General features: G+C 44.6%; 1 protein-coding gene across 3 annotated transcripts in view; it reads left to right on the top strand.

Moving 5' to 3' along the window:
• LOC142592594 (RNA-binding protein 5) overlaps positions 1–26,589 on the top strand; it is a 67,880-nt gene that overhangs the window by 27,987 nt on the left and 13,304 nt on the right. For 2 of the 3 annotated variants that reach the window (XM_075704129.1, XM_075704128.1), the window contains 7 exons: positions 1,919–1,958; positions 2,278–2,335; positions 4,476–4,502; positions 11,579–11,668; positions 16,403–16,670; positions 20,573–20,688; positions 25,443–25,659. In XM_075704129.1, coding sequence (XP_075560244.1) covers positions 1,919–1,958; positions 2,278–2,335; positions 4,476–4,502; positions 11,579–11,668; positions 16,403–16,670; positions 20,573–20,688; positions 25,443–25,659 — 816 coding nt within the window. The remainder of the gene's footprint in view (positions 1–1,918; positions 1,959–2,277; positions 2,336–4,475; positions 4,503–11,578; positions 11,669–16,402; positions 16,671–20,572; positions 20,689–25,442; positions 25,660–26,589) is intronic. The other variant, XM_075704130.1, reaches the window with a different exon arrangement.

The following is a 26,589-nucleotide window of genomic DNA, read 5'->3' as shown; positions in this document are numbered from 1 at the left end:
GTTGCATGCGATCATATTCGCCTTGATTGAGCAAGGGTCATGTCAGCACTGTACACCGATGAAAGAGTCAACAGTGCTCGCGTCAACTCTGCGCTTGTAGGTGGCGCAGGCATTGGCTTCTCATTTTCAACATTGGAGTCTTCTGAATCCCCCACAACCTGACGGACTATTTCCTCGTCAGTCAGTTCTGCGCAGATGTCGAGCTCATTGTCAGCGTCAACAAACTGTTCAAAAGTTATTCCCGCGGGTATGGAAACCCCTGCAGAGCGGAGCCGATGCCGAACTCCTTGCTCACGTCAACCACCTGTCGGCCGTTCACGACTCGCTTAATAACGGCAGCTTTCTTCTCCATCGTTAACCGACGGTGCTGCTTTCCGCGCTTCGATGCCATCGGCGAGGATGAAGATGGAGTGGGGGCCATCGAAGGCAAGCGAAATCCTCAAGTTGCGAACAGTGGAGTTCGCTGAAGAGCGTCGAAGCACCTAGGCTTAGCGTCGCAGAACACACTTGACACAACAGCACAACCACACACCACGCTACCCAAAACGTAGCCTGCGCCAACGCCTCCTCGTTTTAAAGGAGGCGTTGCCTGCGCAAACAAACGAAATGGCGCCGCTCCGGAAACTCCGCTGGAGGCCGGAGGCGGAAGTGCGGCAATGAACATAGCCAGCGTGGCCAGACCAAATCGGTGTGCGACGGCTAGATTTGGCTAGTTGTGGTTCAAAGCGGTGATATGCTTCGGCTGCAAGTCGATTTCCTTCGCAAGGGCACTGCTCGAGGAGCTAAAGGACCTTCCGTCGCGTCAAAAAGTCCGGAAAATGGGACGGCGAGGGGTTCGAGCGTCCGAAATTTCAGATGTCCTTATACATTGATTCTATGGGGCTCGTGGCGGTGCCGCGAAGACGTCCGAAACATCAGGCATGTCCAAAAATTTGGGCGTCTAAAAATTCAGTCGTTGACTGTATTAGTACTGTGTAAGATGATTCGATTGTAGCTAGCTCCATGTCTCACCTAACCTAACCTGTTAACATTTTGTGCCAGACTTTCAACAATTGTTATTCAAAAATAGTTATGGACGACTACTAGTGATCTCTTCATTTTTTCCTTTGTCTCATTTGGGCTATTGTGGATACTATTCTAGCTTGCATGCAAGATTTATTTTATCTGTTTTGTTTTACTCAATGCCAGCCATGGCTATCATTACCATGTTTACCCTAATCAAATGCGCACCTTCTTTCTGATGAAGTGCATCTGACATTGACAACATTTCGCAGTGCAACAAAAAGACGAAAGACAGGGAAACGATAGGACGAGACGCATAATTGCTGTATGTTACAATCGTATACGAAACCAAAATCACGTTTGTGGCATTGACGGCCTATTGTCAGAGCCATCAGATGCAGCTCATCACGATCACAAGATAACGAGAGAACAAATTTTCGTGAAGGTTGCTGTGGGTTCGCTTTGTGCTTGACGGGGATCTGTGTACTTGGTATCTGTGGCCAGTGAAGCACGAATGGTGAGAACGACGCGCTGCTGTCACTGCGAAAGCTAATTTGAAAAAGAATAGTTATTTTGCATGCTGAAGCTAGTGGCAACAGGCATTGAGGATGACTTGCTGCAGTCAATCAACAGCAGCAACAAGGAACTCTCCGACAGTGATGACAACAGGCATTGCAAATGAGTTTCCCTTCTATGTAGGTAAATTCCGCACGTCTAGTCTGAAATCAAACAAGGGGGGCATGCTATGTTTTCCTTTAATAAAGCTGGTGCACAATACATTCGGACGCACTTTCATTTTATTACTTTCAACCTGCGGAAATTGGGTGCACGTTAGAATAGGGTAAATACGGTACCTCCGTGCGAAGTACGAGCTAGTTCTCCTTTGGTGATAACCTGTCGTGTGACACTCTTGCAGTCCTCGTTGCCTATGCACGCAAGCCAAGGACCACTTCCAGGTAAGCCCACTTACCTCTTTGTTCTCTTGTTTTGCACTGGGCCTGCACCCCTTGCTATAGGGTTGTTCAAATAGTGGGATTCTAGAACTGAATCGAACGTAATATTTAAGAGTAATTAACGTTATGTATAGCCTCTGCCTCGATTAACCCTGGGTAACAGGGTCTTATTTTGTGGCTACCTTGTTTCACTCGCAGATTTTCTCTGTGACAGCTCTGTTCTCTTTGAGCTGTTTGTCTCCCCACCCCCCACCCCACCCCCCTTTTACGCCATCCTTTTTTTGCTGTTGTTCATAGTTGTGACCCCTCGTTTCTATTTCAGTGCGGTGACAGCCAATGTCGCAAGCGTTGCATTGGCGGCAGCGCAGTGGACAAATCAGGTTAGTCGGGAACAGAACCAAGCATGGCACCAAGCATTCTGTATTTCATTACAATGCCAGGGCCGATATGACGTAAAACTATGTCCATCTGTTTTAATTCCAAATTGGCCATTAGCCCTCCGTGATTGGTCAGAATGGTTCAAGACCAGCCCAAGCCCATATGGGCGGGTGCCACGCCCACATGGGCAGAGCCCGAAACATTTTGACCTATCATGGAATGCTAATGGCCGATTTGCAATTAATACAGATGGACATAGTGTTACGTCATATTGGCCCAGTAATGAGCTGAGGTTTGTTTGGGATTACAGTCAAATCTCATTACTACGAATTTAATATTAATGATCTTTTTTGAAAAATCCCCGGCCAAGAAGCTCTTGTTTTATTGCAAAAATGTTTCAGTACTGCGACTTTCAAATATTTCAAAGTAACGAGCTACATGTTATTCTTTCTCTGTGTTAGTAGCACCTCAAAATAACAAACTTGTGATCCAAAATATTGCGCAAACGTATGACTTACAAGTCTGTGAAACACCACGCGTGCCAGCTTTATCACTGTTGCTCGCAGAAACACATGAGCGTCGTGCAAAATTTCATGAGCGGCAAGATGGCCGCATTACTGCTAGCAGCACTGGAAGTTTTGGAAGCTTGGGTGGCGCAAGGAACGAACGGAGGGTGGCAGGAATGATGTTTCACCAGCCCGCATGTTGGCATTCTTGTTAAAATTCTAGCCTGAGTTCCACTATCTTGGTTAGCTCAAAGAAAGTTTCTGGAGACGTCCACTTGCAGGTTTTGCATATTGCCTCCCCCCCAACAAGGGGGGGAGGGGGTGAGATCACAACCATTTCATTGTTTTCACTCACGACAGTCTTGAAAAATCTGAAAAAAGAAAATGCCTTTGAAAGGCTGGTTTGCAGCGCCGCCTAAACATCAGATCAATCAGCAAGGCCCTCAGTAATGTTCGGTCACAATCGACATGCAGTCCCACAGCAGGTACTGGGTGCAAATACATAATGATACCCAAGTTTGCACTGCGCGCTTTGCTGACAGCGACAGCACTTCAGCAAGCTTATGCGTGGTGGGCGTGACGACTTGGGTCACATTATCTGCACTCTGAAGAAACTCACCGCAGTATGGTCCTTTTATGGCATTCGGCACATGCTCAGAAATCAGCGCATCGTTACTGCCACATTGCAGCATTGTGTTTCATCCTATCGCAAATGAAACGTGGTCGTAGCTGTGGCAGCTAATATAGCTAGTAACTGAATCACTGTCGTTACCATGTCTGTAGAGCTGAATCTTGGTTTGGGCTAGTTTGGGAAACATAATTTAGAGAAATATATGGTGCAAACTAGACGAGGACAATAAACACAATGACAGGACAGGCACCATGTATGAGCAGTGTGTTAACCTCGCTTCTCTATATACTGTTTAATCCATTCATAATAAACTCGATAGTTCTGCAAAAATTGGCTGTTGTATCAATAGTTCGTTAAATGTGAACTTGCCCTTCAAAACGCTAAAAAATTAACGAGTTTGAAGCTGGCGTCGGCAGTTACGATCCAACACCACTTTGGTCTGAAAATATGTCCGAATAATATTTTCGGTATCTTCATCTTTGTTCCTGGGACTTTCCCGAATCTAGCTGCAAGTTTTTGTTAAAAATGTCTGTACTGCCTCACCCTGAAGCACACTCGTGACGTCACGCCTTGAAAGCCCTCTAGCATGATTGAAAGTGAGTGACTTTCCTTGTGGCTTCTGCAATCCGATTACAGTGCCTGCTCATCTCAGTGATGACATCTTTACTGCAGCTTCAAAGGAGCGAGTAGGGGGGCCCGGCACTGCTGTGCGATCAGTTCAATGTCCCGCCTCCGTGCTTTCGAACTTCACATGCATCCTCCTTTTGCCAGGCTCACGTTGGAAGTGTTCGTTGTAACAATGTGGCACATTTTAAAATGTTTGCTATATCTGGATGCAGCTTTGTAGGGCAGGGTCGGAAAATCGTAAATGTGGTGAAATGGGGTCTTCATAACTGACAAATTGCTATATGTGGGGATCGTTAGGATTGGGTTCGACTACCGCTTTGTGTATTTCTTGTGGGAAGCGGGCATATTGTAATTTGCTGTCCTTTCTTATGCTTCCAGCCATCGACTCCCGGTGTTGCTCAACAGGCAAGTAACTTTTCTCAGTGTGTCCTATGCCATTTCTAATATTGGCAGTGTAGTAGTAGTTACTCGATCTCTATGTACCTGTATGTTTGTACAGTAGACTGTTGTTATATTTCAAGCACATACAAGTTGCTGCTTTAGATTACAGTAGTGATGTGAAAGAAAATGCGGCTTATTAGGTGAGTGCAGAGCAAACGTACAAAAGCCATGTTTATTCCACTTGTAAATATCACTGCAGGTGTCTGCACCTGGGTCTTTATTCGTCACAGTTTTACTTCCGTGGTGAAATTTTCTTGCTCAAAGTGAAACTTAATATAATGAGAGTCAAGAAAGGCCACATTAGCTCGTAAGAGTAGCACGGTATTCTTCAAATAACATCTCAACTTCTCTACCAAAAGGTTGCATCGTTAGCAATCTCCTGGTGCTCCCTACTGTGCTTTACGGAACTTTGCAGTCAGCCGTGCACTCGCTGTCTGCTGCCATGCGCCATACTTACTGTCTGCTGCTTACACATTGAGCATCAGTGCATTTATGGTTGCAGCAACTTTTTCAACTGTCATGACACGCTGCAGATGCATGATGACTACACATTTTCTGCAAAAATTACTAGGGGTAACTCTTGTGCTAGTGCTTATAGGGAACTGCAAGCGTGGGAATTCCGCCAGGACGGGAAGGACGAGGGCAGTAGATGGATTTGCATAAAGTGCATCCTTCTGGCTTCAAACAGCTTTGCAACTTGATAAATTGATCACTTTCAACTAAATATTGCCTTATAAATGTAACGTTTTACAGCAGTTATGCATGTCTGCAGCAATTAATTGCCTTGCTGTGTTTACTGTGTTTACTGGTGATGGATTACTGGTGTCCAATTTATTGGTCGGCGACTACTTCTACTGGTAGGCTCAATCACGGAGTGGCTTTTATTTATTTGTTCATTTACTTGAAATACCTTACGGGCCTTTAGGACATTGTTTAAGGGGGGTGTCAAAATCGCCAACAGTGAATACACAACAAGAACAAAAAAGAAAACAGAGTACAATACATGATAAATAAAATTTGAGCACATAATCACAGTACAGAAGACAAGAGCAAGCAATGCGGGGATAACAAGAGATATGGTACATAGGTTAAATCACGCAATAAAATAAAGTGCATGGCGCATAGATCAGTGTGCAAACCATCAAGTGTGATATAGCGCAATGTACAGCAACAAAAAAAATATATATATATATAAAAAGAAGGAACCGAAATGCTTAACCCTCTCGCTGTCGGACCTTTCTGGCCGTGACGTCCCCCCACTGTCGGCTTGGTTTCAGGGCACGAGCATAACAAGGAATGAACATAGCAATTTATTTTTGATTATGATTGGTATACAACCAACATAGTCAATACAATATGCACATTTCAGTGTTCTGCAGCTGTTATTAGTAAACATCATCATCATCACCATCAGCCTGACTATAACATCCGTTCAACATCCGAATCTGACGATGCGGAACTCACCTCTTTCTCGCATGAGACTATCCAAGTCCGAATCCGAGCCATCCGAAAGTAACCGCGCGCAGGGAGGATGCGCTTTCAGTTGCCTGCACAACGGAGAGAAATGGGACGGTGCGTGATCAAGAAGACAGAGGGAGATGGAAAAAGGCTAAAACAAAGCTCGAAGAGCTTTACGTTGACTGCTGCAAGTCGGAAGCGAGGGTGCGGCGAGAGAGCGAAAGCAGCAATCGAGTCACTCTTTTCGAAGAGGCAACAGCGCGTGCCTCTGAACTTGACGCGCCGTAGCAGACACACCAACAGAAGAAAAATAAAAACCTTCAAACCAACAGAGATGGCAGAACAACCCTTGAACCCATAACCACACGCGTGCGACGCATGATACAGCGAACACGGAGCCACCGCGCCACTCAGCAAAGAGAGAGGGGCGAGTGGCAATCGCACCGTACTCTTCAATACATGCACTTACACAGGTCGAGAAGAAAATACGAAATTGTAGAAAAAGTCAACAGATGGCGTGGCCAGTCCAGGAGCGCCAGCTTTGCGCTCAGGCGCGAAATTTTGAACGCATGATAGAGAACGTACCGGTATGCAGTGACACTGTGGGGGGGAAGCGCGAAGACATACTGGTACGTCCGTGACAGCGAAAGGGTTAACAGCAAATCAGTAAAAAAAAAAACATTATTGTACACTCCAAAACAAAATTACACCTTTTGGGTCATATCTTGCCACACAATAATAAACGTCGTCTGTCTTATCCGCATTTCCTTTCTTTAACGCTGCGAGCCTGGTACTTCCCAGTAACGACAAGCATGCGCGTTATCAGCATGACATAGCATTCCCGATCGGAAAGTAGTAGGCGCAGCGTTTTCAAAAATGTAAACAGAAGCAAGGCAGATGACAATTATTGTTGTGTGACAGATATACACCCCAAAGGGTGTACCTTTGTCTAAGAGTGTAGTGTTCCATACCAATGGCTGTATGCCTTGGCACTCTGTGCATTGCATTTGGTGCATGCCTGCTTGCCAATTGGGGTACAGTTCAAGCTCGAGGAAACGATGTACAACAACCACATTTATTACAAACATTTATTACTCTTGTAAGTACTAATACTTCGAGCAGGCCAGCTAGCTGTAGTTCACATCACATAGGGATTCCTTGAAGGGAATATACTAGGTAAACAGTGGTTTTCGACTTACTGGCTGGGGTAGCCACGGCGTCTACCATTGGCTGACCGACCGTGTGCTTGGAGTGGCGGTAGAGAATTCCACAAGCTGTGTTCACATGATACACCAAATTGATGATTAAGTTTATGGACCACGTCGACACGGTTGAATTACAATGAGTTTTGTTGCCAGCAGGTCGGCTGAAGTGTTCTTGTGTGCGGCACGATTTGGTGGCAATGAGCAATGTCGTACTGATCTGTAGGCTGACTCAGCAATTCAGTCCATTGTCTGAATCCAGCTAAGTGAATGATGGTTCTTTGAAGTGGAAGGGCTGAGGGTGAAAAGTGGAGAAGGCATGGTTGTGTAGTTATCAAGCAATCAGTACAAAGTAGGGATGTGTGAATATTTAAAAATTTTGAATATTATGTATTGAATATTTGTATCTTTGATTTAAAAACTAGGTATTCAAAAATGTTTGAATATTTGGTTGTATACGAATATTTGAAACAAATTGAATATATTTCTGGCTGTGAGAGAGCAAACACGGTTCTTATCGTTTTCTTCTATGTAATCTAAGAGTACGTGTCTGATTTGTTGCTGAATTTTGGTATAATTTCATGCTGCCGGTGCGCTTTCGCCTCTAAAGCAAGCTTAGCCACTGGACGTTTAAGCTGTGTGCAAAAGCCAGTCTCTCAGTAGTCAGTGGCATTGGGAAAACGGACAGCGAGCGTGCATTCTTTTGTTGCGCCGCCCCCAATTTGAGCTGATTGCTTGACAGCAAATGCGATGAGTGATGCCTGGTACAAGGCGAAATGCCTCCGAGTTTACAGCCGTTTGATGTTGCATACTAAGGCACAGGTTGACGAGAACAGACAGCTGGTTGGAGCCAAATACGCAATATTTTAGTATAATGGCTTACTAGCCTTCTTTTTTACCATTGGCAATGTAATCGCAATGTTCCAACGTGCTAAAATAACCCAACTTGCTAATAAATGCATGTGCATATCATTATTTGATGTTGAAAACTAAGTATTTGTATTCGATTCATATTAAATAATTCCGATATTCGCACACCCCTAGTACAAAGACTTTGTGTGCCAGAAGGGAGCGTCTGCAACTGTGATATAAGCTTTCTGCAGCTTTCTTGATCGGTCACTTTTGAGAGTTGTCACTTTAAAATTAACAGAGCTATTGGCTTCGTGGTTTGATTTGGCAGGTATACCTGGTGGAACCACTTTGCATTCTCCTTTCCATTGCTTTGTTCGATTCTCAGCGCTTCTTTTGTTTGCTGTCTGCTTTCGGACATTAGTGCCCAATGCAAGGTTCTCAACAACTTATGATGCCTTAGAATTCCTGCTTATTTGCAAGAGGTCCCAAGCCACCCCGCTGTATTGCCAAAAGCTGGACACACACTGCATAGGCCATTCGTTGACTTTGTGCTTCTTTGCATTTGACTCGGGATGATAAGCTCAGTCCTCTGGAGTTAAGTCTTCTCAGAACATTGGCTCATTTGCTCTCCCCTATTGTCCCGTTTGAACCTTTTGGCAAGATGATGTGGCTTCAACCACTGCTGCTTCAACCACTGCACCAACTCGTGTGTCAGTGATAACACGGGACAACCGAGATGTGTAAAAAGGATCCATTGTGAAACCAGCCTGCAGCCACGCTCAATTTAGTGTGCATCTTAAATTTGCCACAGAAGAAGGGATGTGCCGTATTTTTGCAGCTATTACCCTAAACTAAAATGCAAAAAATGTAACAGTAATGTAGAGGTGCGGGTTATGTGTGAATTTTGTCTTGAAGTGGGGCTTCACGGCAGCGTGGGGTGCACATTTTGCTTTGAAGCCACACTTTAAGGCCAGGTTCTCTGCTTTTCGGTATCTCCTAGGGAACCCCAACTCTCTCTCTACGCTTGCATGTTGAAGCTCCCCTATCCCCTCCATGGTCACCCATTATCCTCTTGTTTATAGACTATCATTTTGCATTAAGTATTTAGCGAACAGGGCACGCGGTACTGGCAAACCAAAACTGGCACCACGCTCAGTGGCCGTCCCAGCGCACCAAAAGCTGATGATAAAGCTTTCATATGACTGGGCAAATCATGAATTGAGCTTGCGGATTACATTTTACGTGATCACACGTATGTCACCTGTTCCCGTGGTGCTCCCTCAGTCTGTACGAAGCACTTCGCGACATAGCTTGGTCGCATTTGCTCCGTCGCTGTTGCCCATGCGAGGGCTGCTCTGTTCTTTCTGTCATCCTTTGTCTTGTGAACACTAGCTGGGAAGTGATCCGCTTTACATCACATGTCATGTGACCGATTCAGCTGTGTTCACTTCCGTTGTGTCGGTCCTGATCTGCGTCGCCGAAGAAGGGGTGGGCGGGGTGGGGGGGGGGGGTGTCGAGTTGTACATCTGGGACCTGAGAAGTTTTGCAAGGATTTTAGCATTGTTGTATGCAGTAATTTCTGCGGTTTATACACATGGATTTTTTTTCTTTCCAGGCTGTTGTAATTGAGGGTGCGGGTTTTGCATGGAAAAATACGGTAATTTGTGATTAGTTGCACATTCAAAGAATTGAGGACCATGGTTATGGAGTTGACAGCTATCTGATAAACCAAAAAAAAAAAGAAAGAGGAAAATTTTGTGTCAGCGTTCTTTTAAGAAACATGCGTACATAATGGCAGCAGACCTTTCTCTAGGTAGTGCATACATGTGAACTCTCACTAATTTTTGTACTAATTTGAGCTAATTCTACGACCTTACGAATGTTTCATCAAGTGTTATCAAAAATAGTTTGCGAAAAAGTTTCTCTCATCAGTCTCTGACCATACCTTTGGAAGTCCTTTGGTATTAGAGAACACCAGATGGGCACCTACTTCGAGTAAGTTCACTTGGACAAGTTCCTGAAGCAGGCAATATCTGCAAAAAGCGAAGTCTGTGAAAAATGTCTCCAGTGTCTAAAACTAGTGTATATTGGTGCTCTTTGGCCATCCCTGGCCCTTGCATTATAATATCCCAGTAATCATCATAAATCCAGTGTGCTGCTTGCCAATTTCTTCTCTACTAAGTTTACTGCTGCTTGCGTGCTGCATGTAAAAGTATGTGTCTACGGAAAGCGCGTGCTCTGCGGTAGAGCATTGCAAGGGCCTGATTTATTGGCCCGGGGTCCAGCCCAGACCTGCTTTATGAAGCCCAAGCCCAGCCCAGGCCTGCGATACCAAGCCTGGGCCCACCTTGAGCCCGTGTTACTAAGCTTAGTCAGGGCCTGTGTGTGCATGACCAGGCCCGCCTGTAAGTAAAAAAAAAAAAAAAAAAAGCTTTCTTTTTTTTCACTTACATACTGTACCGTATGTGTCGCCCTTGCCTTCTTGAGGTCTATCAGCTGCAGTGCATAAGCAATAAAAAAACCGAAATCTTTGTTTCTCCCACGGGAACGTCAGTGATCTGGCCCACTGCCTGTGCTGCTATTTTTCCGCTGGCGCGCATGCATGTACCTTGATTGTGCGATTTGGTCCTATGAGGTCATGTAGCATGCAAATACACATGTACATATGTACAAACAGGTGAATTCACGAGCATACAGCATAAAATAAGTGCACAAAGAGAAAGAGACACCCCTTGCATCAGTGCTAAAATAATATAATGGTATCGAGAGTCATAATAGTGCAATCGCAAAAGCAGCAACAGGAAAACGATTTGAAGAGCATTTTTTTTTCTGTGTAATTTATTCTACCCTACGCAGGAACAATGTTCACTGTTGTAGAAAAGAAAGAAATTAGAAGTTCATATCTTTGCTAAGGTATACAAAGAGTCCAGCTCTTTGTACGTGTCACTTCAGCTTGGCACAGAATGCCTTGGACCATGCAATGCATGATGTTCGTGTGTGCTTGAAGGCACAACTTAGGCCCTTAAATAAGCAGGCCCGAGTCCGGTCCGGGCTTGTGGCTTCAAGCCCAAGTCTAGCCTGGGCCCGCCGAAAAACACTTCGGACCGCCCGGCTTTCGGGTCGGCCCGGGTCCGTGCAGCGCTCTACTCTGGGACTAACACTGTGTGGGTTGAGTTCGCAGGGTTTTTACTAATTTTATTGTTCACAGGTTGACAGATATGTAGAAGCAAGGTCAAGAGCTGGACCAGTTAGTACATGACTGAAAGTGAAAAACCAGCAAAAAACACAGCGTGCATTAGCAGGAAGACACGGGAATGGGGCTGAAACTAGCAACCAAACTGTTATTTCCCTTAATAAAAATTCAGTTTCTAGTTCCAGCCTCATCCCGTCATTGCCTTGTTTCTGTGCGTTGCATTTTTCACAGGTTTTCACCTTCAAGGTATGGTAGTGTTGTTCGAAACTTGGGGTTTAGGATGTTCCTGGTGCAAGTGTGTGGTGTGGATGTTAGCCATGAATGTGGGTGTGCAGGCCTCAGTGAATGTGGCGGCTGCACCCGTGACGTATGGCCCCCACCCCCCTGACAGTGGCGTCACGTCTGCTGCTGGTACAGCAGGCCAGGTAACCCACCTTCTCTGCCTCCCCGTTCACATGCACGCGTGACACTTTCGGAAAGCACTGCAGTGGCTATGGCATTCTGTTGCTGAGCGCGAGGTTGTGGGCTCGATTCCCTGCTGCCATAGTCACATTTCAGTGGGAGCAGAATGAAGAAACGTTTGTGTGTTTAGATTTAGACGTACATTAAAGAACCCCCGGTGGCCATAATTAGCCTGAAGCCCTCTACTACTCTGTTGCTCATAGCCATAGTATAGCTTTGTCATAGTGTAGCAAACCTTGTCAGTCCAGTAAGTCCTTCCTTCCCTCTCCTTCCCTCCCTCCCTCTTTCCTTTCCTCCCTCCCTCTCTTTTACTTCCTTCCTTCCTCCTTCCTTTTGGAGAAGGCTTTCATACAGAAGGGACAAGCCTAGTGTTACAAGACTCGTCCTTGGAACCTTTAGCTATCAAAATATTGTTTACAACATCTTCAAAGTCCTTAAATTTTATGAAGTGCTTAGAAATCCTTGGATTTTGTTAGGGACTAAGTTCCAATGCATGCTGTTTGGTCATCAGGCTTAAGGCTGCTGAGGTTAAAAAAATCAGTTTAGTCCGGTCCGGTTAGCAGCTTTGTGGTGGTTGTGTACTTATTTATTTATTTACTTCAACATACCTTACAGGCCCCATGAGGAGCATTAAGTAAGGGGGGCATCACTGCAAGAAAGTTGTACGCGAGAATACCGCAAAGATGAGTGGAAATAATCATTGCAAGACAGGGTTACAAATGCAGAGCTGTGGTAGTAAACAAACATTGGATAAATTTTATCCCCCGCATTGTTCGCACACATAATCAAACTTCGTGTAAAAGAAGTGTAGTTTAAAGCATGAACTGGAGATAAAAAAACAATACTAACAATGCTCAGATAAACAGAAATTACATTTTGTGGTACTATGCAAAACGGCTAATAAACTTTATCACGCACATTGCTCCCGTACATAATAAAAATGTGTAGTTTAAAACATGAAAGAGGGAAAAAAATATGTGACGTTACACAGGTATACTGAGTATGACTCATCTTTAGGACAGAAACTGCATGTTCAGGAATTACCCCTAAATTTATCTGTCTGTTTGCATGACAGTGCTATTGGGAAGCGAATTCCACAAACGGATGTCTCGTGGCAAAGCTGACAGATTAAATGCATCTATGTTATCTTACGATGCCCATTTTTCTTTTGTGTGTGTGTGTTTGTCTTTTTCTTCTTTCACTTGTGTGTGATTAAGGAAAATTCTTGTTGTTAAAGACAATGTTTTATTTTCAACATCTGTAACACTGTTGCTTCGTTCCTGCAAGTGCCTTCGTCGTGGCCTTGGAAATTCTTTGTTCCATAAAACTTTTTACAAATCCTAGGTGTGTTGTTTGGGCTTGCATCAAGTCTTATGCAAGCCCGAATGTTATGTTATTCACAGTAGGCACCAATGGTACTCTCCATGACCATTCACTCTTGCTATGTGTGAAACCTGAATCTTAAAGGGAAAATTATTAAACTAGAGCTTGCTATTTTTGTGCATACTGCTATGGGCTGATGACTTGGGGAAAAAAGAAATTACTGGCTCTCGAGGTTTAAGGGGAAAAAAATGAAAGCCGCCAGCCATATACTGAGTGGTTAGCATAGTTTTTCAGGATAGAGGCAAATGACAGCTTCATAGGTCTCACTTTATGTTACTTTTTATGGTCTCATCACGGGAGCCCAAAGGCAAACAGGAAAGCGATTTAGTCTGTTAGAGTATCCTCAGAAACGTGTATATTTTATTGCACAAAGATGTTTGTTATGCCTTAGCATAAGAAATGAAGGCCATACAGTTTCTTCTTCGAACCAAGCGCCGAAGCTTGGTTCCACATGGCAGAACAATTCTGGATTTTCCGTGCCCAAGTGCGCATCACATGACTATGCATTGTGGACAGCTGTTGTCAAGGCCATGCCTGCAGCCCACGTGGACAGAAAATGACAAGCTATTTCTAACGTCCACATTTCGGTAGTTGAATGCCGTGTATTTAGCCTGGAATGCATTGTAAGTCTGGCGAGAAATGCTATCTCTGTTTCAACAAAATCACTTTGGAGGGGACAAATACTCGTTGTTGTCCCGTTTAGACATGACGACAGCCATCCAGGCCAGCTGTCATTTCTTCTCAAGCTCTAACTTGGCATTGCCCTCCAGCCAGCAGCCTTTGACCTACGGTGCACATAAATAGGGTGGTAATGAGAGCAATGCTACTGTACTCTAAAAGGAGTCTAATGAAGCCTTTGCAAAGGGTGTGTGGGCACTGTGTTCTGTAGAAAGACCCAAGTGTCCCCCTTTGCTTTAGGCAGTGAGACGGAGACAGGCAGCGTCTCCTTAGGCAGCATTTCACTCACCCTGTGTTGATCCCTCCTGCCTCCTGTTGGATGCCAGAGCTGAAAATGATCAGGCTGTCCACACACTCAAAGCCAACGCTGTAAGCTGGCCTATTGTCGTCGTGACCCCGTTTCCCTCTTCTCTAACGCTCCTCCCGCGAACCTAAAGGGGATTTTCAGGTGATGGTTGTTTAATCCCCAGGGTAGGGGGACAGGGGATTCTCCACGATGTTTGCAGTGAACCTCCTCTCCATGAAATTTCCCACATGCTTTTTCCCATTAGAGAACGGTGAAGCTTAAAGAGAACACCCTCTGATAGCTTAGAAAATCGTTGCACGCACCATTCCTGGCTTTTCCGGTTCCTTCTCCACAGGTCACATCAACAGGTTTATGCACATAACATCATCGAGGTAAAATCGGCCAGTTGGTCCACCTACGAGTCCATCGCGCAATTTCTTGATTGGGACAAGACATGGGAAATAAGGAAATCTGCACTACATGTCTAGATGTGCCATGAACTGGTGCTCTTCCCTACTAAATTTGCTGCGTTTAAGTCTTACGGCAATTAGATAAAATATACTGCCATGCTTTTGGCTTGTGATCTGTTTTTGCTGCCGAGGGTGTCGTACAACAAGCATTTACCAACGAAATTCTTTTTGTTATGGTGACTTGTTCCGGAATGAAACAGAAATCTTGAAATTGCATATAAAACCCAACAGCATGCTGATTGTTATCTAGTAATCTAGTAAGTTCTGCAAGATGTTTCTTTGTGTCTCGTATGTGATAAATTCAGAGCTGATTAAGAAAGCTTGTTGAGCATTACCTAGAATATAGAAAGCAGACAAGACATTGCCTGTGTAACTATAATCAGCTTGTAAGCACTCTTCTCCCTTAATCTATTTTGGTTTACACTGATAGCAATGCACGAAAAGATAGAGCATTATCAACGGAAGACATGGAGTGAGTACAAAATTGTTGTGGCAGTTAACTTCGCTTTAATGAACCCCATGGGAACTGAAGCTAAACTGCCCTTAAAGGCTCGAAGCATGTCTGGCACATCCAAACAAAGCAATAAGCATTTTATTGGCTGTTTCATTACAACTTAAAGAAATTTTGGCCACATTTATGTTGCCTTCGCAACCATGCAAGAAAAGGAGGTAGCCTTTTCCATTACTTGCACTTTCAGCATGACATTATGTATGAAGTGACTGTTTATTTCAAGCCTTTGTAAAGCATAACAGCCTAAAAGCTGCCGTCACTAAGCAGCATCACCACTTTGAAAATCCTACCACCAGCAGGCCTTGAGAGTGACAAGTCCACTTGTCGGAAGCGTTGGCTCCTGCTTACACCTTGTTCGTAAGCAGGCATCGCTGTGTTGCGAAAGGCTTTGAAGAACTGAAAGTTTTTTTTTTTTTCAGCTGAACTTTCTAACTTTTCCTTTATTTTTTTTTATTTTTTTACGTAATGCCCAATGCAGTTCCCACAGTGGCCATTACATAACTTCTTTCAAGTTATGTTCGCCTGCTGCATTCTGTTACAGCATTCTGTGGCTCAGCCAGAGGTTGCGGATTTGACTCCCAACCACGGCAGCCACATTTCGTTGGGGTTGAAATGAGAAAATAATTGAGTACTTAGGTGTAGTTACATGTTGAAGAGCCGCGCGTGTTCATAATGAATCTGTGTCTCTCCATGACATCCCTCGTGGCATTGTTTTATGAGCTTAACCCTTTTCATGATGGTTTATTATCGTAGTAGAGCGGCAAGTTGGGCTAGTTAGTGGAAGTTCTTCTTGTAATATGGGGGTTACTGCACTGTAAACACGTGGAGAACAGAAGTAGAAGTGGACAGGACGTGCGCAGTCCTGTCCACTTCTATTACAGTATTACAAGATTTATTACAGTATTACAGATGCATTACAGTATTACAGCAGTATTACAAGATGATTATCCTGAATTCTGACCAAAATGGCCACAAAGCAGTGTTTACCCTGCATGTCAACCACTTATTGCAGGAGTAAAGTTTAGCAGCATTATACAAAAAAATTTAAGAAAGCCACGTGTCGTTGATGATCAACATTAAAATTGACAGAAGATGAAAAGTACCTTCAATGAGCTGAGCTTGTGCTTGGCTGTTTTTACCAGAAGCACACGGATGAATGTGGCTCGTCCAGTGCATGGAAGGGGTTAGATCTCGTAAATCAATCAATCAGTCACTCAATCAAGTGAAGTCGATTACAGTGAAGTTTTACAGCATTTTCATGCCACGCTGTAGAGCAGCGAGCGCATATGTTTCACACACACCCATTACGGGTACATCTGGGAAGTTTTCCGGCACTGGGTGTTGCAACGTGACTGGCACTTGTGTGCAGACCGTGTCAAGCCTGGGCACAGTGGTTGTGGACGGTGTGAGCTACCCACGCTACCCTGTGCCTGACGTTTCCACCTACCGGTATGACGAGAAGTCCGGCTACTACTATGACGCCTCGACGGGCCTGTACTATGACGCCAACTCGCACTACTACTACAACCCGGAGGCCCAGCAGTACATGTACTGGAACAACGAGAAGCAGACCTACCTGCCAGCGCCCACGTCCACAGCCACTGCTGTCGGCGCCAATGCCACCGATCATGCTGCAGGTACGATTGACTCTCTTTTTCTTTTTTTTTCTTCTTTAAGGAGGGAAGGCGGGGGGGGGACCTTTCACTTTCAAACATTCTTTTTATTTTGGGGTAGTTTTTGATGAAACCTGCTGAGTTTACGTATTCCAATGCGCTAATTTAGGATACGCATTCAGTTTGCTTCCAGAGTAACTAACTTTTTAGATATAAAACAAATTCAATTTTTGCACAACTTGTTTGGAGTTGAGTTTGTTACTAAATTATATGTGATGTGATGAAGATCGACATACAAGAATGGTACTGAATGAGCAGAGTTTGCAGGGCTACAAGAATGAATGCTCTAGGTATCTGAGCAAAAGCTATAGCATGTCAAACTTTTTATTGTAAGAACCCACATTAGCATCCAGCACAAATTATTACTTTCTTTTTAATTTTGTCATTCATCTTGTAAATATTTAGTCCCACTGCACTCTCTGATTTTGTACCTTTCTCACAAAAAAGTTATTTTCATAAGATACAAGTATAACAAGCGATATTGTCACTTCAAAGCTGTGACATCATCAGGAATGCATTGTTGAGAAAATGAGGAAAAAGATTGCGATTATGGCAAAGGCTAAATTAGTCAAGGATACAGGGGTCCGCTCAAGCAAATATAAATGCTCTATACCAACCTCGAACAAATGAACATGAAAAGATGTTTTGCCCAACTTTCGACTACAAGGAGCAGTGTCTGCTTTTGAAAGGCATACTGTAGAGAAACACTGAATCAGAACAACTCTAGTTTTGTTGATTTCGCAGTAATAGATGGATTATGGCAAGAGAAAATGAAGGTAAAAGTTTGATTTTCGAATTGCACTCTGAAACCCAAGCGCTGCTTGCTACTGTGACGTTCTGGATTGCAAAGTAATGTCTCCAGAAAAAACACGGGGAAGGCGGGAGATGGAAATTCAAGACGACGAGCAAAACGAGAACAAGGTGAAAGCAGGGACCAACTGCCCGAGTGGGCGTCACATACTTGCTACACCAACGTTTCGACAAGTGGACTTGTCTTCTTCAAGGCGACATATGCTATTCTAACCATAGGAAAGCATATGTCGCCTTGAAGAAGACAAGTCCACTTGTCGAAATGTTGGTTCCTGCTTTCTCCTTGTTCTCGTTTTACTCAAAGTAACTTCTTGTATTTTGGCCTCTCTGGTTCAATAAAAGTTCTGGAAACATCCCATGTTCAGTCATTGGCTCACTTAAAATAGAATATAGTCCATTCCTGCCACTAAAAATTTAACTATGCCCTAGCTGACGATGTTAAAATCCATAATGTCACGGTGTGGGAATGTCAAGGCGGCTTTGCCACTAGTCTTTGTTTTTGTTTTGTTTTTTCTTTCCTGGCGAAGTCAGACCAAGTGTCTTGTCACGATAATATTGGCTGAAGTGATATTGTAAAAGGGTCATTTACTAACACCCCTCAAATCATTTTATTTTTCTCTTTGGACGCTAAAAAGAAAAATTCATTGTTTCTCTGTCTTCCTTATAGTGTCTCTTGAAGGGACACTATAGAGGACGCACAGTAACTCTGAATCACACTAGACTGATAAATGTTCTTTCAAGCGTCCGCTTTCTTTAAATTGGAGTGACATCTTGGTTGTTAGTAGAGAAAATAGAGGTTTAAGTTAAATTCGTTAAAGTTCTTGTTCTGAAACCTAGTGCTGGACCATGTCGCCGATTCCGAAGCATTTTTTTTTTTTCGTATTTAAACCATTGCAGCTCAGTAAACATTCTTGAAATTGTCACATTCAGTCTTTGGCCCTTTTAAAATACAATGTTGCCCATCTTTATCAATAATGATGATGCATTAACTAGGCCCAATCAGACACCTTCAGTGTCCACAACGTCACATTGAGTTGGTGCGGTAATTAAACAGCAGTGACTCTTAAAAGACAAGGTACAGAGTAGGCCAGTCAGGGAACATTGAGTTAGGTTAGGCAGCTTATCTTTTCTTCCTGTTGATGCCTCATTTTCTTGTTAATTCTGTTTGAATTAACAGTGTAGTAATTTTCTGTGCTTCCCTTGGCTTCATTGTCTCTTGGCATCTGTGGTGGTCGTCATCACATTTAATTATACTGGATGTGCGAGGTATTTGAGAACACGGTTTCTAATCGTCCTAGATGTTAGCATTCTCATTCTGTTCGCCTGGCCGCCTAACTTTGCCTTCACCAAACCCTCTGTCACCTATCTACCATATTTATTCCAAGGTATCAGCTTCTAATCTGACGTAGAAGACGAAGCCGTATGCTATTCCAGTCGCCATACACGCCGACCACAGCAGCTTCGACATTGCCACCTTCTTAATACAGTGAAACCTCGTTAAACCGTAGTTGGCCGGAGCTCGGAAGAAGTACGTACTAAATGGTAGTACTGCTTAACTGAAATAGTTTGAGATAGCCTACTTACCTGTCAAAAACGAAACTCAGAGAAAATGCGATGAAAGGGCAAAAACATGCAGTATTTATTCACTTCGCATGACAAAAGTATTATTTCCGTTTGATGCCGCGGTGGCCTAGCAGTGACGACAGTGGCGTCAAACTTACTGAAGCTGTGAGCCAGCTGTTCAGCCAGCCCCCTCTTCTCGGCAAACACTCGCATGGCAGATTCCTTGTTGTCGTTGCATATTCTCTGCGCACGGGCACGGTAGTGCTGCAGAAGTCGTGGGGCGCCTTTTTTATTGCGGGGTGCCGTTCTTGTCACGACAATTACATTCACGAGGCTGATGTAATGTGCAGCTTCTGCCACGGTCGGGCCTGAATTGCCCATGCTGTCCCTTTCCATGTCGTCCTCATCACTGTCACTGGGTGACACTTTGGCAACAACACAGGCAACAATGGCGAAAAGTCTAGCCTTGTAGCCGAGAACTCTTCGCGGTTGCAGCAGCGCTGCCGAGCAACTTCTTCTCATTCCAAATGCCACACACTGTAGTCAACAGCAGATCCCTGTCGCGTGCCAGCGCCGACTTCTTCTTGTCACATTCGATAGCACGAACGATGTCTAATTTTTCTTCTATGCTGAGCACCCGGCGTCTTTTTTATCCGAGCTTCGGCATTGCGTGAGTCCTTGATTGTATGACTCCAAAACACTCTCTGGCATGGCGGCAAAATCCCAAAATGATGTTGATGTTGATGTGGCTTCACGTGCAAACGCACAGGGCGCTAGAATGCCGTTATTCCGATCTCTGAGGCTTGTTGTTCTGCCAGGCCGCCCGATGGGGATGGCGCATCGTCGTGATTGCGCGACGAAAAGTGTAAACACTATGAGTTAACCGATACGTATGCAGTAAACTAGTACGGTTTATGCAGATACAAAATGCATTATGTTCAATGGCCGCTGAGTCGGGGATTTGACTTCTTTTAAAATGAAACTACTGTTTAAGTGGGTGCGGTTTAACGAGGTTTTACTGTAATTTGGTGTGAGCTGCTATTTTCTCTTTAGAATGGGGCAGGCCAAAAATAGGAGTTTTTGATGGGCGATGATGTGTGTTCAATGCATTCGCTCTACCGAAATTGCCACCAATATGAATGCTGCTGCTATTGGAGTCACCACTGCAGTCACCACTGGGATAGAGCGCCTGCGTGAACGACCAGCCCAGTTTGAATTGCCCTAAGAAGGCTAATTTTTGGATCAAAATAACAAACATTTTGTCGCATACACAAGTGTGAGCATAGGCCAAAGCCTTTGGTCGGGATCGAATTAACCGAAAAATCCAATTAAACAGAGTCAAATTAATGGAAGTTAACTGTGGTAATGTCGGTTTCCTTCGGCATTGTGCTTTGTCATTTTCCTTTATGCAGTGTACTAGATGCACTCGCACAATCAACCCACGATTTAGTCTATGTGCTGTGTCTGCAAAGATTTCTTTAATGTGTTTGCAGCTGCCAATGCGGCTGGGGCTGCGGCAGCGGCTGAAGCGGCCGATGGCAATGACAAGAACAAGGGCAAAGCCAAAGACAAGGAGGACAAGGTCAAGATTGCCAAGAAAATTGCCAAGGTAAGTAGGCACCAACAGGATTTATCCCTGCTGGTGTGGAAAGATCCTTCGTGGCAGTACTTGTTCAAGATGCCTTGACCAAGATGCCTCGGTCTGAGCGTTCCGGCTCGCAATGGCTACGCAGTGTTGTCTTCACATGTCACTGTTTTATAATTAAAAAAAAAAATTTTTTTGCAAGTGGAGCTTCATGCTGTTTGGGTTTTGAGAAATATATACTCTAAGTATACCATGGAATGCATTGGTGTTTCAGTTAACAGTCGTCACTGCTGTGTTTTTCTCTCGGTGCAGAAACGTACTAATAACTGGAACAGCGAAGCATTTTGTAGCGAAATTCGAGTACTCAATTCTCGAAACTGTGCTTTGTTTCGTAATAGCAGGCAATGCTATGCAAGTACAGTCGAAATCCACGATAATGAAATCCCCCGCAAACACCCATAGGAGTCGGTGCATTTCATGACTTACGACAACGAAACTTTTTTTTGACAGCAATCCCGCATTAACGAAATATTCTGCAACCGCAGTCCACGTGCCGTATATACTCATGTAACGGCCACACCCGTGCCAAAGCCGCACCCGTGCCAAAGCCGCACCCAGAACATTGTAAAAAAAATTCTCCAAAAGGTATATTTAAAAAATTGCCCGTGTATAAGCTGCACCATTGATTTTAAGAAGATTGGCAGCGTTATCTGTTGTGTGGTGCGAGAATTCCGAAGCTTATTATTTATTTTTTAATCAGTAGCAAAACATGGCAGCCGTGCCGAGTATTTAGCGCCCCCAGGTAGCAAAAGCACAGCCTCCAAGATTTAGGCGGCTGCCTCCGAGACACTGCCGTAGCTGGTCTGTGGGGCTTCACCATTTATTGCAGACAGCAGGTGATGCCCCACAGGAATAGCCAAGAATAGCAAGAGCCAGTACAAGTGATTACTGTACTTCAATAAAAGCAAGCACCACCAAAAATATTTGCGAAAGAAAGAATGCTGTGAGTTTTTGTAAATGTAAAGGCCGCACCCTCAATTTCCAACCCAAATTTAGAGGGGAAAATAAACCTGTGGCGATTACAAGAGTATATGTACTGTATTATCTACTCGCGTAACGCTAACAGTGTCTAAAATCTTCTCAGGTGCATTGGTCATGCCCTTAAATTGCGTAAACTACCATCCTAGTGTGCTTGCATAGCCGCCGCCATTAAAAAAAAAATGGTATTGGAGATCTTGCACCTGGCAACAGGCGACAGCAATGGTGGTGGTGATGATCGTGGTTTGTTCTTCGTAACGGGTGAATACTGGACAGTGTTCTAACCGTAAACTTAATATTAATTTTTAACCCTTTGAGGGTCGAATTATTTCGAAAAAAACTTTCCCAGGTGGTCAAATTACTTTATTGCGGATCTTGAATGTGCAAAATGTATAAAATCGGGAATAAATAGTAAAAAATAATTAGGAACAGTATTTTGGTGTTGGCATCACTCAGAACTGCAAAATGTTAAATAGTATTTCCAAGCGTGGTACTCCTTGAAACACGGGTTTACGCACAGCGCCTTATCGCAGTCTGCACACCTAAAATTCGTGTCTGTTCTCTTTGAGCGAGGAGTTGTGTTGGCGCACACATGACATCTCTGCGTGTGGCTGCCTTGGGCAGAGGTCTGAGGCACCCTCTCGCGTAAGCGTGTTGCCGCGGAGAGCGAGAATACCTCGTGAGCTGTGGTGATAAACAAGCTAAGAGCAGTGCCAATCAAGATAGAAATCAACTTCCGCCGCCCCTGCGAAAGCGTGGCTACAAAGAGAAAAACCACATTTCGTGGGCCTCCGGTGCGATCACGCAGCGGAACCGAAACCGTGAAAGCGCGTTGCCACTGAGAGCGAGAATACCTCGCGAACGGCGCTGATAAGCAAGCTAAGAGCAGCGCCAATCAAGATAGAAATCAACTTTCACTGCCCTGCAAGAGAGTGCCGGCAAAGAAAAAAATGACGTTTCGCGCGCCTCCGTTGCGATCACGCGGCGAAACCGAAACCGCCAAAGGGGTGTTGCCGCAGTCTAAGCGACGCGCTGAAGCTAGCAATCAGCTCTTGTTTATCTCCCCAAGAACGTAGCACCAATTTCAAACGCATCTTGTAATTGCTAAGAGGTGGCAGCACCTCCCGGTGAGCACGCATCGTTATTATGGCGCGAAATTTCAAATGGAGGGTCGAAACCGTACCCATACGGCAAAGACCTTGCGGGACAGAAAACCGCCGCCGTACATGTACGCCGAAAACCTTCAAAGGGTTAAAAAAATGAATAAAGAGAAGCCAAAATAAAGCAGAGGTGACCTCGCAGTGGGTACATTTATATCCTGTGTGCCATGACGGCATGGGTTAATTATTGCGAAGTGAAATGCCTGCATGGCATGCGGATGCATAATCACTGACTAGCCAAATCCACACCCGCGCATGAAGACTTCAGTGGCGCTTTGTGTACCACGCACACGATAGTGTGTGCAGTGTGCCTGGTGTGTGCGGTTGGTGCTAGGCTGCTTCAGCTGTGTTTGTGGCGTTTGGACCGTCTGCTTTGCCAGTCTGCCAAGATGGTGCCTCCCGCCAAAAAAGCATAAACGTTTGACGCTACAAGACAAGGCTGCAGTTATTGCCTAGCTTGAAAAGGGTAGGAATATGATAAGAGATCGCCGACGAATTTGGAATTGCTTGCAGCTCGGTGTCTGCAATTATGGAAAACAAGGTCTCTGTTCTCGGTGCTCTAAGAAATGGTTCAGTGAAATGTGTCCTGCCCTGATAGCAAATTGGCTTATGCATGCTGGCTTCATTACCACTCAGCACACATCATGCGCCGGTCGAAAAACACCGGAGGAAGATTTACCCAAAGGCACACTCCTTGATGACAATGCCACAATCGCTGACCAATGCATGGGACAAACTTTGTGCCATGGAAAATTAAGTTCCAGATGCCGTCCTTGTGTGGTTAAAGATGTTGGTGCACGAGATGACCAACGAGGCCATCATAAGTAACGTGTGCTAAGCTGACAACACCGAGGACCACCAAGGAGCAAAACATTAAGAGAAGACAAACCCACGGGATGTGTTAGACACCTTCGACACAATTTGTTCGTTTTTCGGCGAGCACCATGGCTACATGACGATGAACCACTCCTTGCAATGTCAAAGCAGAGCTGTCAAGTTGCTGCAAGACAAGGGTCGGCGAAGTAAGCTTGCCGAATTTTCGCAATAAATTTTTGTCTTGCAAGCCATTTCCCAGTCTTTTCTGTCTCATTCTTGTGCCAATGAAATTCCCGCACCAAGTGATTTCGTTATTGCGGGTTTCAGCTGTAGTGCGATCATACAAGTCTCACTACACACTTTTTTTGCAGTACAGTGTTTTGTCTGCAACACTTTCTAAAGAATAACTTTTTATGTAATAAAGTTATAATGTGGAGGTACGCTTACGTGAAATTATGCATTGTTTATGCACCTATGCACTTCAATATTGTGCGACAATTAATATGCTTTGGTAGCGACGCAAGCAATGCGCTGTGGCCATTGGTTGCAGAAATGGGTCACTCCGCTCATTTGGTGGTAAATTTGTTTAATCTACGGCACCTTTCATGTAATAGTTGCATAATAGTTTGTGAGATAAAAGTACGAGTCTTTTAAGTAGCACTGCCTGCCGTGTATACACTGCATCGAAAGAGAGTTTCTAGTAAAATGGTATGCTTTGACTACTGCCCGACTTCAATCCTGTAATTACATCAGATCCCCTAAACTATACCCTAATCAAAAAATTAATTAGTGGCATAGTGGTCACTGATAATCATGTTGGTGGTTACATCATGCGAGTTCTGGTGTATGTTGCTGCTGCAAAGCTTGGTCAGTAACAGCCATCATTTGCCATGAACCTCCTAGTTTTAGTAAGGGTGAAACCTGCGGCATTTACTTTTGCAGAATGAATTGTCCATTATTGTCGATGTCATACAGCTCTTTGTTGTTCTCTGTTGACCACAACATGCCGTCCTCTGCGAGGTCCACAAATATTCTGCTTGAACAACGATCCCCGACCAGCCATTTCTCCTGCCTCTCCAGCGACACATGTAAATCTCTAGAAATACCAAAGACATTAGCATGGCTTGGTTGCCACTACCTTGACATGTAACATAACTTTCAAAGCAAAGCATTCTTTGCCTCTTACCAGACTTACTGGCTTAGGTAGGTAGGTTCCTGCCTCGCCTCGTTTACAGCCTCTTCAATGAAAAAAGTTGGAAGGCAATTAAAGGTCGATAAGTTGAAGTCGATGATGGACAGTCTTCTTAGGTGAGCTGAGTGTGAGACTGGTTAGTATGAACCATACAATTAATTTTGAGAGCTGCGCTGGAGCGACATTGTATTGATGTTAACTAGAGGTTGAATTGCCTTCCAACTTTTTCATCAGTTATCGTCATAATCATCATCAATACAAACCCAGTGGCACTTGACTTTAGACTGTGTTATGTTGGGAACTGGCCCACAAAAGAGGCTTGAAACAGATGTGAGAAACAGCATACTGGATACGGAAAAGCAGCAGTAAGTTGCCAATGCAGACATTGTCTTCAAAATTAAGTTTCCATTGGTGGGATCTGAACGCTCAGTGCAACCGCCCATAGCTCTACCCATTGAATAAAATTTTTTCTATCTTAAAGAACTAACTATCCTTCGCGCAAACTTTCGTTGTTAATTGTTGACTGCAACAACTGTGCATGTGTGTGTATCGCTGTCCGCTCCGTCTTGCAGGACATGGAGCGTTGGGCCAAGACGCTCAACCAAAAGAAGGAGAACGCCAAGCAGGGCCTGGTGGCCTCCGCGCAGAGCTTGGCCGACGAGCGGCAGTCGGCGGCGGCTGACGCGGGCTTTGCCATCCTCGAGAAGCACCAGACCACCACGGTGGACCGGCTAGCCTTTGGCGGAAGTCTGCTGCAGCCCAGTGTGCCCGAGAGCCCCCTGGCTGCCGGTGAGTTCAGGCTTCCCTGGCTGTGTTAATACTTGCTTTAGATGGCAAAGTAGACAGCGGCCATCTTGAGTCTCATTCTTGTGGGTGGTTTCTAAAACATGGCGTCTATGAGATGTTTCCAGGTCCCAATTTGCTACCGGTGCACGAAGCCAGCAAAAGCATAGCCTTCGAGGTTTAGGGAGGGTACTGGCTTAGGCGAGTTGGTAGCAATTGCTTCAAGATCTGTTACCGTTATCTAGAGAGCTTCGTTGCTAGCACATGGATTTATACACAATCTATTCTGACAAAGTCGTCATGGAATACAGCTTTGCAAAGACAGCGCCGAATTAGAAAAAGCTGCCGGCTGCTTTGCTATCTAAACAAGATGGCTGCTGAGCAGGAAGGTTGTCTGCTCATAGGACAACATAGTCACCACTTCTTTAGTTTAAATTATGCACTGCATGTTAAAACATACGCATCCCACAGTAAGCTCTCAAAATTGTAGTGCATTTGGTGCAGAAAAAAAATTTGTATTGAATGTTTTATGTTGCAATTGAACCGTAAAGCAGTCTGGTGACACTGAGTGGTGAGGAAATGAATGGGCACCCCAGAAAACGGCTCCCTCGGACAACAGAAGCCGTTCTCGAAGGCCACGCTTGTGTGTACTGCAAACACCGGAAGTGATTGTAGGAGCTGGAAATACGTCATGGCTGCCATGTGTTGTTTTGTTTTTGCATGTGCATCTCGGCACATCTCTGCAGTTTGCTACTGCTTTTGTAGCGCAAGTGAAGGAATTGCGGGCACAGAGACGCCGTTGGCTACGTCGTTGGGTGCTAGAGCACATGTAGAAAGACCTCCGATGTGGTCTCTGACTGTTTCATAGCAGACGACACAGAGGTGGCCCCTCAGTTCCTGATGTCACAGCTTTGCCAAAATGGTGGTTGGTATCGG

The sequence above is a fragment of the Dermacentor variabilis genome, chromosome 9, assembly GCF_050947875.1.
Source record: "Dermacentor variabilis isolate Ectoservices chromosome 9, ASM5094787v1, whole genome shotgun sequence".
Taxonomy (NCBI): Eukaryota; Metazoa; Arthropoda; class Arachnida; order Ixodida; family Ixodidae; genus Dermacentor; species Dermacentor variabilis.
Note: the sequence above shows the minus strand (reverse complement) of the source record. Positions and strands in the feature narration are given on the sequence as shown.